The 15016-nt window shown below is 38.2% G+C and overlaps 1 protein-coding gene across 3 annotated transcripts; it reads right to left on the reverse strand.

The window, feature by feature from the left end:
- Positions 1–1139: 1139 nt before the first annotated feature.
- On the reverse strand, positions 1140–14508 carry rnpc3 (RNA-binding region (RNP1, RRM) containing 3). Of its 3 annotated transcripts, none has more exons than XM_077555101.1 (16): positions 14388–14508; positions 13770–13926; positions 13620–13667; positions 13417–13526; positions 13207–13296; positions 11987–12098; positions 11342–11410; positions 11037–11176; positions 8141–8266; positions 7671–7801; positions 5856–6053; positions 5683–5777; positions 5458–5516; positions 4059–4191; positions 3605–3679; positions 1140–1208 (listed from the first exon to the last, which is right to left on the reverse strand). In XM_077555101.1, the coding sequence occupies exons 2-15, from the start codon at positions 13920–13922 to the stop codon at positions 3614–3616; spliced, it is 1530 nt and encodes a 509-aa protein (XP_077411227.1). In that variant the 5' UTR covers positions 13923–13926; positions 14388–14508; the 3' UTR covers positions 1140–1208; positions 3605–3613. The 3 variants fall into 3 exon arrangements, with proteins under 3 accessions (XP_077411227.1, XP_077411228.1, XP_077411226.1); XM_077555102.1 differs by lacking the exon at positions 1140–1208 and adding an exon at positions 1215–1464 and having other exon boundaries at positions 5856–6035; XM_077555100.1 differs by lacking the exon at positions 1140–1208 and adding an exon at positions 1215–1464.
- Positions 14509–15016: the final 508 nt, after the last annotated feature.

The raw sequence follows: 15016 nt of genomic DNA on the forward strand, positions 1-15016 counted from the left end.
ATGACAATGGCCCGTATCAATGGCACTACTTCAGAAACTGCAGCATGCAGGTTGATGTCAGTTATTTAATGAAAGATATCTTTGCTTATCCATCGTTTTGGTTTTTGAGGGGGCTTCATGGGGGGGTCTAGAAACACTAATTTCCCGATAAGTGCTCATCTTTTACTGACTGTAAGGTATCATTCGCATGTACATGGCTGTTTTGAACAAAACTCTTACATGTATTGGATCTCATTAATTTATTAGATTTATCTAACGATGTGGGTGGTGAGGCCAATTGTAGCTCACAAGAAAGTGTTTTCTGTCGCAATAAAGCACTTCTGGTAAGTCTGGGTTTGATATTGCCTGCATTTCACTTTCGATAGCTAATCAAATCAATTCAGTCAAATTCAAACAAGGTCATCTTTCAGGTTTTTTGAGTGATCTGCAGTAGTAGCAAAAATATATATACAGACGTGTACACATTGACAGTGCAAATTGCTTGAAGGAGATGAACACCGAAACAGATGGATAAAAACAGGTGGATGTTGCTCCTTACATTCATATTCCACAAATACAGTATTAATCAGAATGCTGAGTTTAGAATGCAGGGGTGCATAGAATATATTATTATAAAGAAAATGTTTGACTTAACAACAAAACTGCCCTTGTGACATCCAAATACTTCCAGTGGTCACCGACAACACAAGTGGTCAGCAATCGTATATCTCAAAGACAACATCTCAAACTTGACGTGCACCCCCCTACACTCCTAGTCTTGCTCACCCCGCACAGAGGACAAAAACAATTTGATTTCCAAATCCTCTGATATGACAGCTGCTGAGGGGGAAAGTTCACTCTCTGAGGTTTACGCTCTGTAATAACACAGGTGGGGCGAGGCAGGATTGTAAAGGTAAGCTAAAGCGGCTGGAGCAATTTCCCACTGACTTCACTCTATTTGGTTTGTTTGCAGACTTTATTCCCCTTCTTTCTGCAGTCATCTTTTCTTTTCTTTTTTTTTTGTTTAAACTGCAGATGCCACCAGCCAACCATCTCTATTTCATACTCTTCCAGTCTGCATTTCTTTTAAAGTTCGATGTTTCGGAATGAAAAGTACCCGTAACATGTAGATATGCGGGTTAGTGCACTGAACAGAGACATGAACTCATTTTAATAAAAAATATTTTTTTATTAAATAAAAGCTGAAGACAACCTCTGATGATCATCACCTGAAATTCAGCCAGACGAGGTAGAAAACATGGTCAAACAACATTTAGTAAACAATGCTAAATTCATTGAATGCAGCTAGAGAAAAGAAAGCGCTCTGTCCTTTTAAATGTAGATCAATGTGCTTAAAAGGTCAATACTACATATGGTGCCACAAATAGAACTGTCCTCTTTACTTTAGATTTTTGTTTCTCCAAAGGATATGTTCAAATAAGGATACAAATGGTTCTGCTGGCCCACAAATTCAAGCCTTGGAATCTTGAATGAATGAAGTATATAAAGACAAATTGAAAAGAGAGCATGACAATGTGAACTCTGTCACAATTCAGGAAAATAAATCAATACTGTATTTCCTTCCGTTTACTATTACAGGGAGTCGCCCCGTTTGCAACAGAGTTCCGGCGGTGATGTAACAAATTTGTGAATTAAGTCTACATTAACGCAGTGGTAAAGTCACAACTACAGTAGATACTCCAATAAATACTCTTCTAGGCTATGATTACAATTTACAATATAATGGAAAATGGTGTCTTCTTGTGTGTAGTCTTGCGCCACACCGGTAAGTAGTTCATTGTGCGATTGGCAACCTTAAGGTGAAAGTCAACCTTAAACATTTCTTGACAATAATGTGTTATATGTGACCTTACTAGTCTAAACATGACATTCTGATTAATATCACATTTTTGGAATATGAGTTATGAAGCAAAACCCAGCTGTTTTTATCCATCTCAGGGGGCGGCCATTTTACCACTTGCTGTTGTATGAAGATGACATCAATGTTCCTCAGGGCTCAGGCAACGACCAATCAGAGCTCAGCTGTTTTCTGAAATTACGCTGTGATTGGTTGTTGCTTGAGACCTGAGCAACATTGATGTCATCTTCAGTCGACAGCAAGTGGCAAAATGGCCGCCCCTTGAGATGCATAAAAACGGCTGGATTTTGTTACTCAACTCATATTCCACTAACGCAATATTAACCAGAATACATTTGACTTCCCCTATAAAACATGCATTGCCACCATAAACAAAGGACCACATGTAATTATATTAAAAAGTCTGTTATAAAAATTTTCTTCCACAAATTAGATTTTTATTGTTTACTATATTTAGATTACATTTCGCTTTGTGATTAGCAGTTGTTACTAACGCAAACGTAAAAACTACGCAAACACATCAGCACGGTGTATCAATCAGTTTTTTTCATGGTTCAGGTGTTGTGCTTGGTCATTCAATTTAAAGGGTAACTCAACAGAAAATCAAACTCTTGCTCCGCCCCTCACTAAGATTTGAAATCGGTGTTCAAAGGGGGAGTTAACTGGAGGAGCGATGAGTTGCGAATGGGGAGAGCGTTGGGCGTGGTCTGGCTGTGATTGTCAGCAGCAACTCGCTAAGAAGGCATTTAAGGAGGCGTGTACGAGACGGTCGGTGCGCGGAAGAGCGACTACGTCACACTTTACAAGTGACGTAGCAACTGACTTCTCGACGTCGTAACTGACTTCTCGTGTAATGAGAGGACAAACAGCCAAATTGTGTTTATCCCAGTGTTTAACCTTAAGATGGCGCCAAGCACACGGTTTTTGTCCCAAATTCAAGCTTTCAACAAACATGCACTCAAATGTCAAAATAATGACATTTATGTAGACAGCATTAGCAGATACCAGTTTATCAACAACAACAAAAGGTTGATTTAGTGTTGAGTACACCTTTAATGACACACAGTCGATTAATTGGGGCTTGGCGTCTCTTAATGCAAAAGCCCGCTATTTGAGGAAATACGGTAACATACGGTACAGGCCAAAAGTTTAGACACACATTAAGGCTTTAATCTCATTTCTATTTACATCATGGATTATCACTGAAGGCATCAAAACTAAGAATGAGCACGAGGAGTTATGTATTTTAAAAAAAATTTAAAAAAAAAGGTGAAATAACTGAAAATATGTTTTATATTGTAGTTTCTTCAAAATAGCCACCCTTTGCTCTGATTACGGCTTTGCACACTTTAGGCATTCTCAACTCTGGGAACTCCTTCAAAACTGCCTGAAAACCATTTCAGGTGACTACTCTTGAAGCTCATCGGGAGAATGCAAAGAGTGTGCAAAAAAATCATCAGAGCAAAGAGTGACTATTTGGGAAAAAAATTGAATATAAAACATGTTTTCAATTATTTTACTTTTTTTTTTTAAGTACATAACTCCACGTGTTCACATATTTGATGACTTCAGTGAGAATCTACAATGTAAAAAAGCATGAAAATGAAGAAATGGCATTGCATGAGAAGGTGCGTCCAAACTTTTGGCCTGTACGGTACTTTTTTTGTTTGTTTAGGCTATTTTAACAATTTTTGTTGAATAAATACAACTGCATAATTTTATTTTATTTTTTTAAACAAAACTCACCTGCAAATGTTATCGTTGTTTTCTTTTCTTGGCATCGTTATTGTCTTGTTTTGGCCTGGCTGATCGAGCAAATTGCTGCAATTATCAGTTAAGGGCATTAAACATAAAAAAAATGCGGTCAATGTTTACACTCTCACCATAAAGCATTTTCTTTTCCATGGAGACAACTTAAATAGTCATGTGCTTCTAGTTTACAGCAAGGATGTCCAAACTACAGCCACTATCCATGTTTTTTTTTTTTTTTTGATATATTACTTTTGAAAAGGTCTGGTCTTAACGAAGTGGTGTTTCCTGATGATCAAAATTAACAGTACATCTTCAAGAGTCAAAGTAAATTACATATCTGTTATAAGAGATAATCATGTAGCCTTTTACCCGTGACCAATTAGGTGACAAGCTGACCACATTGGGACATTATTAGCGCCCGCAACAGAGCGCGTAACAAAAAGGATACCACCACCAGGGGTTTGTCGAAGAGAATATAGCCGTTGGTTTCCCGTAGGGCTTTTTCTGCACCCTGCTCACTGGGAAGTCCGACAAAGGCCTGCCCTTTCATCCGGCCCTCTTTCATTAACACCACGTCAAACCTGGCAAAGGAACGGAAAGCAGGGGGACCGCCATTAACACTCACGGTTGATCTAGCCAGTTGGGGGGGGGGGGGGGGGGGAACGCATCTGGGAATCTGGGCAAAAAGTGAAAGACAGAAAAGTGTTTGCTCTCTAACTACAGGTGTTTTATGGCACCCCAATAAGACCTAAAAATATGGATGGCAGGAAATGGAAAAGCTTTACATTTTCTTCTATTAAAAAAAAAAACAGCCTGCCATATCGTAAACGGCACTCGCGAGAGCCCTCAGACTCGGAAGTGATACTTTCAATTGCAAACAGAATGACGCTATAAAGCTTGTGATCGCTGCCACTGGTGCAGCCTGTTTAATACTATCCCGTTATACAAAATGTCGATACTGGGTCACGTACTCACTTTGGACTCTTAACATTGACAACTGTGGTGTAGAATTGCACTGCATGCAACAGTACGCAGCCAAAATAAACACACATGCTAGAATAATGCTTACTCAAATTATAAATCATCTTTTAAAAGGCAAATATTGTAACACAAATCTTATATTGGATGTAATGTACAGTATATCTGCACTAGCGCGTAGACATGTGCTTTTGCATTTAAAATTAATTTTAGATTTTTTTTTCTGGAGAAAAATAAAAATTAAAAAAAAATTAAAAAATAATAAAAATAATTAAAAAAATTAAATAAATTTTAAAAAGTAATAAAACAAAATAAATTTTAGATGCTTTATGTGACATCTCAGCTGATTAAAAAATATATATAAAAAAGAAAATTGTATTCAACACAGCATACAGGACTTTTGGTTTGAAAAATTAGCATATTTGTCACAAAATACATAAAAGTCGTGCTCGACTAAAGTCATGACTTTTTATGGGGGCTGAGAATTAAGCAAACCAGACTCAAATGTGTGCAATGCGTACCAGAGTGACAGATTATAAGTGAACATAACCTAAAAGTGTGGCGCTCGACCAAACACAAGCTCAGTTTGACGTCCCAGGTGGAATATTCATTTAAAAAGTACGGCTGATGCTCAAACATATAAAACATCCCTGCTGATCTGCGTGTCAGCTTGGATCATTTTTTAATAACGTAAAACAGTGAGCATGCATTACTAGAATCTCTCCAGAGAAAGTGACAAATTGCTCGAGTCAAAAATAGCTGATGAATAGGAGATGGTTACAAGACTTGTTTCTTCAGCTGCCATTTTATCAAATCAGTCCTCACAACTAAACTAATTTGTCTCTGACAGTGACAAAAAGGACACTTACATGTTTCTTTCCGTTTCTGATGAGGGATCAATGTATCTCCCGTAGATGTACTTTAGGTCCTGGAAGACAAATGATGAACAGAAAGGGCAGAGGCGCACTGATGCAGCAAAGCTAATTATGAGATTCTTTTACGTTGACATTCAAATATGCAGCAATCTGATGACTTCAGCAAGTAAAATGCAACGGGACAACCGCAAGTGGGTCAAGCGCCAGAAAAGAACCTACTTTCTCTTCCACTTGTTTTGCGATATTCTTCACATACAGCCTGCAGGTCGGCTCACCTGGCTCATAATTCTTAAACACCGACATCCTTTTTATCTCTGTTTTCAAGGAAGAAACAGTGAGTTTGAGGTCATATTGGTGCGTGCGTATGTGTGTTTTGTCATCTCCTTGTTTACCGTCTCTTGAGAGACGTCCTTTCTCAAGCTCTTTTCTTGAGATGACATCCGAGGGGAGATCCTCCTCTTCGTCACTGTGCTCCTCACATTCCTGCGACGACAGGATGCTGGGATAGATCTTGCCAAATCCTTCTGCAGCCTCCATTTTGTTGTTGAGGGTAACCTCTGTGTCATCCATTTCTGAAGGATAAACGGGGGCTGTTGAAGGAGCCAAAAACCAGTCATTTAAAAACCGAGTATAAGAATTAGGTGTGGGAATCTTTGAATGTCTCACGATTAGATTCTGATTTTTGGGTCTGCGATTTGATTCAGAATCAACTTTTGATTCAAAATGATTTGATTGACAATGATTTTTGCTTCAATCTACAGATGTGCAAGGAATTGTAATGATCTAGTCCAGTCTGACTCGCTAATGCCAATTAGCGCGCTACTCGAGGCACTTTTATCATTCAAAAAAACAGCTTCACACTCCAAAAAAAACCTACTTTTATTACTTGATCGTGACTTTTTCCTTCTACTCTCTAATGTGGCTTAACTTAAGTGTATTAGACTGCGTGGAACCACACTGCCCCTCAGTGGCCAAACCGGGTACAACATGAACAGCGCTCCAGACAATGGCAAGACAGTATAAAATTATTTAAATAAAATCGATTTTTGGGACATTTAAAATCGATTCTGAATAGTACTAAATGAGAATTGGGATTCTTATGAGAATCGATTTTTTGGCACACCCCTAATAAGTATCACTCCCATTTTTTAATATATATTGTGGAGGGGGAGGGGGTACAATTATAGACCTGAGACGGGCACACGAGCACATGTACGACAAGGAATTAAAATAAGCAAAACTATGCAGGAGAAAAAGTTATTACCCATCGTGATTGCACTGGAACAAAGCATTTTTATATTTACTCCCACTTATCTGCTCCCCTCACCCCTTTCCTTTTCATTTAAATTGCTTGTTTATCAGACAAAACAAGACTAATCCAAAAAGCCACCTGTCGTCATTTATCTTCCCTCCACGCCTTTAGGAAATCTGCCGCGCTTGACTTTGAGATCTATTTTACTTCTCTGGAGTTTGCTGGAGAGTCAAGTTGTAGCGAGAGATAAGGTGTCAAAATAAATATAAAAAGGAAAAAAGGGAAAGCCAACAAGTAACACAGACGGTACCCCCGCCCCCCCCACCCTCGCCCCACACCTCCCCCCAAATGACATTTCCTCACACTGATAATGGCAACACCTTTTCAGTGCAAGATGGCTGTTGCTGTGATATACACTATTGCTGTTGTGACTTGTCCCACGGATAGCACACGTGTCAAAACCGCTCTTGGGCCAAATCTGATTGTAAGAAACATCTTTACATGTAATCGAAACCTGATAACTCGTGCTTAACAAATTTCACAACATTAATTCTGTTTAATAATAGTTGACAAAATTATTATAAACACTCAATAACCACAATTGGGATAACCCCCCACGCCCCCAGGAAGAAAAAAAAACATTCCTCGCCCCTCCCAGCTCTCCGCTGCAACTATAGATAGTATGATTTGTCTATAAAATTGTTAAAAGTATCCTTAAAGAAAATAAAGAAACGGTGGTGTGTGTATGCATGCCTGGTGCAAGAAAAATAAACTTGGAGCTAATACACTACGATAATGAGAGTGTCGCTGCCACCTACTGTAGTGGATGTGAAATTACACTTCAGTCTAGTTTGAGTTTAAGTATAGAATATTCAAAGCTCCAGTCTCAGTTCAACATAAATATGAAATTCAGATTAATAATGGATACATTTAAGTAGCAATCCAAGATGCATACCTTCATCACACTGCGTCCCACTTCCATCCACCCTGGCTGCCACCTCTGAAACCGAAATGTGGAATTCTATTTTCTTCGGTCCAGCGGGGTTGGGCTGCTCAAACACGTCTGATGGCTGCACGACTGGAGCCCTGAAGACAGCAGAGGCAATCGCCACATATATAAACAGATGCTTTCTGAACGCAACCCGCAATAAAAATCGGGCTCCTGCGTGACATAAGGGGCCCGAGATTTTCTGGTGAACGGTTCCCAGTCCACCCAAATGCAGTCAGGAGACACTGGGCATCTAAAATTTCTAAGACAGATTGTGGTGTGCCATTAAGGGCAATACTTTCTTTCCCTCAACCATCACCAGGTTGCATTTGTGACCAAAAACATACTACCTTAGAGGCTTTCTTTTTCTTTTTTTTTAAAGCAGACTGTGAGCCTGAATGAATGTGTGAGGACATGCACAAGTGGTTCTGTTGTACCTCTGAGAGTCTGGTTTGGGCACATAGAGTAGATCTTTGATCTTGGGCTTCTTCCTCTTGGAAGAATTTTTTGGTCTCAGGGGTCTCTTGCACGCTTGGTTGACCTGACCCATCAGACGAACAATCCTGAAACAAAGTCAGCATTGGAAACAAGACATGCATTCAGTAATGCACATTAGAAGAAGAAGGAAAAAAAAAACGTCATGCACCTTTAATGCTTCACGCTTCAAATAAAGTGTGAGAAGCATTAGCAAAACTTCTGAATGGCACATATTGAGTATACTGTCAATTATGTCATCTCAGGTCGGTCCCTAAAACAATACTGTCCATAGGATTCACATGATCAAAACTAAAGAGGTTATCCATAGGTTTATTTTAAAGGGAAAGTTAACCCAAAAAGTTATTTGCACTATGTTCTATACCAGGGGTGGGCAAACTTTTTGACTTGCGGGCCACAATGGGTTTGAAATTTTGACAGATGGGCCGGACCAGGAGCATTTGGACCTCATAGCACAGTAAAAACACACAGATAAATGTACAACCCAATTTACTTATAGTGTGCACTTAGGACTGCGTTTTTCAAATGTGCAAAATCCACTTATTTAAAACAGCTTTTCCAATAGCTTCATTTTTATTGTTTTAGCTCAACTTTTGCTTTGTTTTTATGCTTTGTAAAGTGACCTTGGGTGTTCTGAAAGGTGCTGTTTTTAAATGAAATGTATTATTATTGTTATAAAATAGCCCTAACCCAGGTAGTACGTTTGCCTTAATGAATATGCAAGATGCGGCATTTACACACTATTTGGCAAAGTGGGAGGAGAAATGTAAATAGATTATAATAGCACATACACTGTGATCTGTCAAACCTGGTGATTGCATCTATTATTAATAGATTTCAATTCAAGGCGTAAAGTTAAAGAATTTTTTTCCATTGGCACACTCATTTTTAACCCGGGCCCACAGTACGTGTGACACATGCGGCTGCATGATAGCCGCTGCTGCCTGTCACGCGCTGAGGACAAAGCGCGTACATCCAATCCGTCTCTGACCACTTTTCCATCTCCGTGGGGGACGCATAGCACCCGGTGTTTGTGCAGCAGCTCAAAAAGAAGCCAAAAGCCAACGAGGAAACGCTCATAGAAGCGCTCGACGCACGCCCTGGGGATGTATTCACCAATATCAACAGTCTCCTGCATGCGCGCTCCTCACTTCACCCATGACAACATGTAGAAAGACTATCTTCAGCTGTCAAAAGGATCAAAACACGCAACAGTGCCACAATGTTGACTGATAGACTGAACTCTTTGTCCCTGCTTTCTTTCAAAAAAGAATTGACCGATTCTCTGGACTATCAGGACATTATTGCTGTGTTCAACACAAAACCGTGCCGTCTCCTGCTGTAAATGTCCAAATCCAGGAAGAATTGTATTTTATGAATCAGTTATCTTGAGTTAAGCTTACTGTCATTCTCCCGTTTATTTTAATAAATTGCAAACGTTGTTATGAATGTGCCCTGCGTATCTTTCTGTCCCCCTTCTGTGCGTAAACGAGCTTATCAGTGAGACCCCGACCCAGTGATCATATTTTCCGGGTGCGTAGAAGTTACACAGCAGTGACTCTGGTGTAAAACATAATGTGCACAGGAGTCTGAGGGAAGTGGATCCCAACACCAGTCATCCACTGCTCGTACTGCTGCAGCTGGAGAGCGCGTTCTCCAGCTGCACCCGTCACTCACAGCAGTCCTTCACTTTACGTGAGACCGCGCCAGCGATTTTATTTTCTGCGCCCTCGTAATTAAAGAAGCGAAATAACGCCATAAAACCTTACCTAAATCTAACCTCCCAATTCCAACCCTTAATGCTGAGTGTCAAGCAGAGTGGCAATCGGTCCCATTTTTATAGTCTTTGGTATGATCCGGCCGGGAATTGAACCCACGACCTCCCAGTCTCAGGGCGGACACTCTAACCACTCGGCCCACTGAGCTGAGGGAAAAAAAGAAAAAAAAAATTGAATTTTTTTCTAGCCTTATTGGATAAGTTCGTCGGGCCGGATTGAAACGCATAACGGGCCGTATTTGGCCCGCGGACCGGGGTTTGCCCATGTCTGTTCTATACAGTACAATATTTTCTTCCATATTCTTGTTAACAAAAGTGGAAAAAAATGTTAAACTAATAGAAATAGTTCAAATGAATTTTTGACATCTATAGCCGTCTATCTAATTAATATTGTGTTTGTGAAATATGAATTGAACAGCCAAATCCACCTGTTTTTTTTTTATTTCAGGGGGCGGCCATTTTGTCACTTGCTGTCGACTGAAAATGACATCACAGTTGATTATTAGAATTAACGACTAATTATAACTCACCTGTTTTCGGAGTTTGGTCAGATGACTTGACGCAAGTTGTGAACTTGTGATTAGAGCTGACAAAATTAATTGACAGGTAATCGATTATCAAATTAATCGACAACTATTTTAATAATTGAGTAATCATTTGGAGCCATTTTTTTTTTAAATTGTCCAAATCCTCTGATTTCAGCATATCAACAGTATTTGTTCACTGATTTCTGTAGAAGAAGAAGACTGATTATCTTCTGTTTGCAAACATTGGGTTTTACTTTGGAAAACAATGACCAAACCGGTAACATAGTACAACATCCCCCTTTTTTAATCGCTATACGAAATACGAAATAAACACTGATGCCTAGTTGATAAAAGGGGAAAAATGTGTTTCCAATAATTAATGCAAAATTAAAATGAATCAAATTAGTCAATTAATTGATTGAATAATAGCTAGATTAATCGATTCTAAAAAAAATATTCTGTAGTGACAGCACTACTTGTGATGTCTATTTGAAGTACAATCAACTGGTCTCAAATGAGCATTTGACTTCTCACCTCTCTTTGTCTTCATCTCCACTCTCATACTCAGATTCTTCGTCAGATGACATCTTCATCTCCTCCAATGGTGTGGGCAGGAGACCAGGAGGCAATGGGGGCGCCATGGGGATGGGTGGGGCAGTAGGCAGATGCCCAAACTGCAAGAGACATTTTTTTTTTTTTATGACTGAGCTTATACTTAACTGACTTCAACTGCCTTGTAATTTATCTCCTGTTTCACATAACACTGCTTCCATGGCATAACTAAATACTTGTTTAATGATAAATAATTGAAATCCCAAGCCCTGACAAAACAAGCTCACCAGGAGGGGTCTGGGAGTGACCGGTCCGAACGGGCACGGTAAATTCATCTTGTTCATCAGATGCAGAACCTGTTAAATTAATGCAGCAGTAAAGAGTGGTGTTGTGGTTCATACCAGCAAATATAGAAACAAATAGCGCACACAAAAAAAAAAAAAGAGATTGCACAGCTTTTGTGCTTTCCATTTGAAATGCATGGATCAAGGAGAGATTGAGGTGAGAAGTGTGAGAGAGGCGAGGAGGGGTCGATGCAGTTGCTGCTTCTGCTTCCGACACAAGAGCGCCACCAAGAAGCGAAAGCTGCAAACAGCAGCGTTGAAAATCTAGGCGGCTCGGCTCCTCGGGAAATGTTAAACCCATAACTCATGCTTCCCACTTATGGTTATTATTAACATGCGCAAATAGGAATTTAAAAAGGTAAATGTTTGCTGGATAATCTTTAAAGGAAATGGATGCAGTTCAAAGACCTCATATTTTCATTTTATAATAGCTAATCTCTCAAGGCTAAACATGCAGAGATGTTTTTGTTTTTTTGTTACAAATTACCACTTAAACAGAATGCAAAATACAGTTGAGAAAAAAAAGAGCATTTGCAGATCAAAGATTTCCAGGGTGGGAAAATAAATGATGCATAAAAGCAAACTCACTTGAACATAAAACTTGGGCACACACAAGAGGGTGTGTGTTATATTTGTCAGAACGTTATTCGAAGGAGGTGGGTACAAATACTTCAATGTGGGATTTTGCTGGTATTTCAACCTGTAATTGAGAAAGAGGCAGAAATGTTTTACAGTCAATGAATTAGTCATTTATCCATAAAATACCACAATTTAATTATGTATTGATGTAACTGTGTAACAATACAATTTTATGTATTCTAAGGTTCACAATCAGATAATTATTTCACATTGTCCAAAATGTATTAATACTTCATTTGTCATGTTTTAATTGCATGATATACATGGAAAATCAATATCATAAGACCAATTTTTTTAAATAAACATGGTTACAGATGTTTGTGAAAAAAAGTATCTTTTATGGTAAATAATTTAATGGATTAAAATTAATAACAGTAATAAAAAGGGGTACAGTACAACAGTAACACTCATACATCAATAAACAATTTAACAATTGCAAAACTGGCGATGTGTGTTATGGACAAATATAAATAAGAATTAATGATTTTTTTAAAATTATTATTACATGGAATAAAAAGCTATTTCCAGTCGTCTGTTCTTCATTTATTTATAAAACAGATTTTATATAAACCACACAATTAAATGATTATAAATGAATTTATATACTGTAAATATAATGAAACACAAATATCCAGTGTCCAAATACCATTAAAAATATAGAGCAAATAAATAAAATACCGTTTATCCAGTAAAAGTTTCGTTAAAGAGGAGGAAAATAAATTAGAGGATATATATAAATATATGGCATGATAGACGTTTTATAGTGTATCTACAATATGTATCGTTCTAACGCACAACTCTGTACAAAACAATGGAACACTCTTTCAATGAAAAGAATAGCAGGGTGTATTAAAAGTCAATTTCAAATGTGCCTCATGCATCGCATTTTAGAACAAAAAAAAAGCACTTCAATAGAAACGGTCCTGAAATTATGCAGAATCACACTGATGTGAACCAACACTGCCTGCAGTGAAGTCAGGTAAATTCACCATAATTTTCTTTTTCTTTCAAATAACTTGACCCTGGATTGTGAAATAAGTGTCACACTTACCTGAAATAAAATACTTTAAATGTAAAATTATAGCAAGTTCCAAGTAATTTGAAATGATCACATCATTAAAAAAAAAAGCTAAATCTGTAAAACGTATGTACATATGTTCAACACTCACCCAAGACTTGGAGCAATGCCCGTCTCTATGAGAGCAGCGTTTGACTGCTTAGTTTCTAGTTTGTTCTGTGCCTCCTTGTCGATCTTTTTACTGTTGGCAAAAAAAAAGAAACAAATAGTTCAGATGTCTGATTCGATTTCACTAGAATTTTACCATAAATGAGTATATTCGAGAACAAGGAGTATTCTGAGAGTGAATGTAGTCACCTACCTATCTGACACAGGTGGATCCTTTAATACTGTGATGTTATCTTGGCCTTTTGCAAATTCCACTATAAGCTTTCGATTGAGAATCTCTAGCTGATGGAGCCGAGTAAGAGCCTTGAACAGATTTTTGGAAAATAAACAAGTGTCGTGACAAAGTGGAATACAATATGCATGGTACAATGGCTGTATTTGTAATTCGAGGCTCACCTTTTCTGCAGCTTTTTCACTGCAAAATGTTGCAAATGCTGTGTGTTTCTGTGGGCAGAAAAAAAAACGACTGAGAATGGGCATGTTCATAACTGTGCAGCTTTTGTTAAATATTAGTTTGAAATAAACTAAGAATTGAATTGAACCCACCATACGTCCAAAGTTTGAGAAAACTCTGACGGACTGAGCTCCAAAATACTTGAGCAGGTCCTCCTTCTCATCTCCACTCAACTCGGCTGGTAAATGGCGGACCAACAGTGTCTTGCTTCCACGCTTCTCGGTAGATTCCTCAGGCAAGTCCATTTCTCTGCAGGTCAGAAGAATATAGTTATATATTCCTTCTTTTTTTTTCTTCAGAAGAAAAAAAACAAAACAGTTATCCATTCCTGTTTCTCATCACCACTGTACCTGAGGCAACAACAAGCATTGCAGCTAAAATTGGTTGTTGCCAAAAGCATGCTGTAGTAAGTAGTATTATGTCTAAGTAAGTAAGTATTTTGTCTTGGAGCTTGGGGTTGTGAGACGGGATTCTTTCCATTTTCAACAGCAGTGTTAAACAAACGATTTGCTTTCATCAGAAAGTAGTGATGTTTAACACAACAATCAATGGCAATGCCAAGATGCATTAGTGCGAATATGAGACCACTGAGATGTATTAACGAATCACCTCGGCTTTTTCATAAGGCTGTTGCCACGACATTCACATTTCCGTTACACATATTAGTTTTCTTTGTTTTGTTTTTTAACCCAAACCTATTGAAAACTCACCTTTAGTTGGTTGTTACGCTAGCTCGCCGTAGTATCACGCTAATAGTAAATCAACTTCCGCTCTGCTCTTCTTCTGACAGAAAACGGGTAGTAGATACGCAGTAAGTGCACACTGTCGCCCCCCTTCGTTCAAAAATGGAACATCATGGTCAGTTTGGATGTCTTGATAATATGCGGATCTGTATGCACAGCCAGTATTTATTCGACATCCTAGGGCACCCTTGTCTTTCTCTAAAGGTTAAATAAGAAATATTTCCAATAACTAATTGTCATATGTTAGTCATGGCTTCATTCATACCACACTAACGCTTTAGAGTAAAATTGTCACAGGTAGGTAAGTAGATTTAGTGTAATCTATTTTTTTTTAAACACTTGCACACATACATTTTAAAAGTATATTTGATCATACCCGCAAAAACAATAAATGCATACTAATACTGAATATAACCTTGTGGCATTAGGCAATTCCTTAAAAATAGAAGTGCATCTCAATACATTTGAATACTGTATAATTTTCATTCATTTATTTCAGTATTTCAAGTCTAAAACTGAAATGTATGTTGTGCAGAAGCAGTAGAAAAAATAATTGTCATGAAGTTATTCTCTTCACTCTTCAAAACAATAGTTTC

Source organism: Vanacampus margaritifer, chromosome 20 (genome assembly GCF_051991255.1).
Source record: "Vanacampus margaritifer isolate UIUO_Vmar chromosome 20, RoL_Vmar_1.0, whole genome shotgun sequence".
NCBI classification, from domain to species: domain Eukaryota; kingdom Metazoa; phylum Chordata; class Actinopteri; order Syngnathiformes; family Syngnathidae; genus Vanacampus; species Vanacampus margaritifer.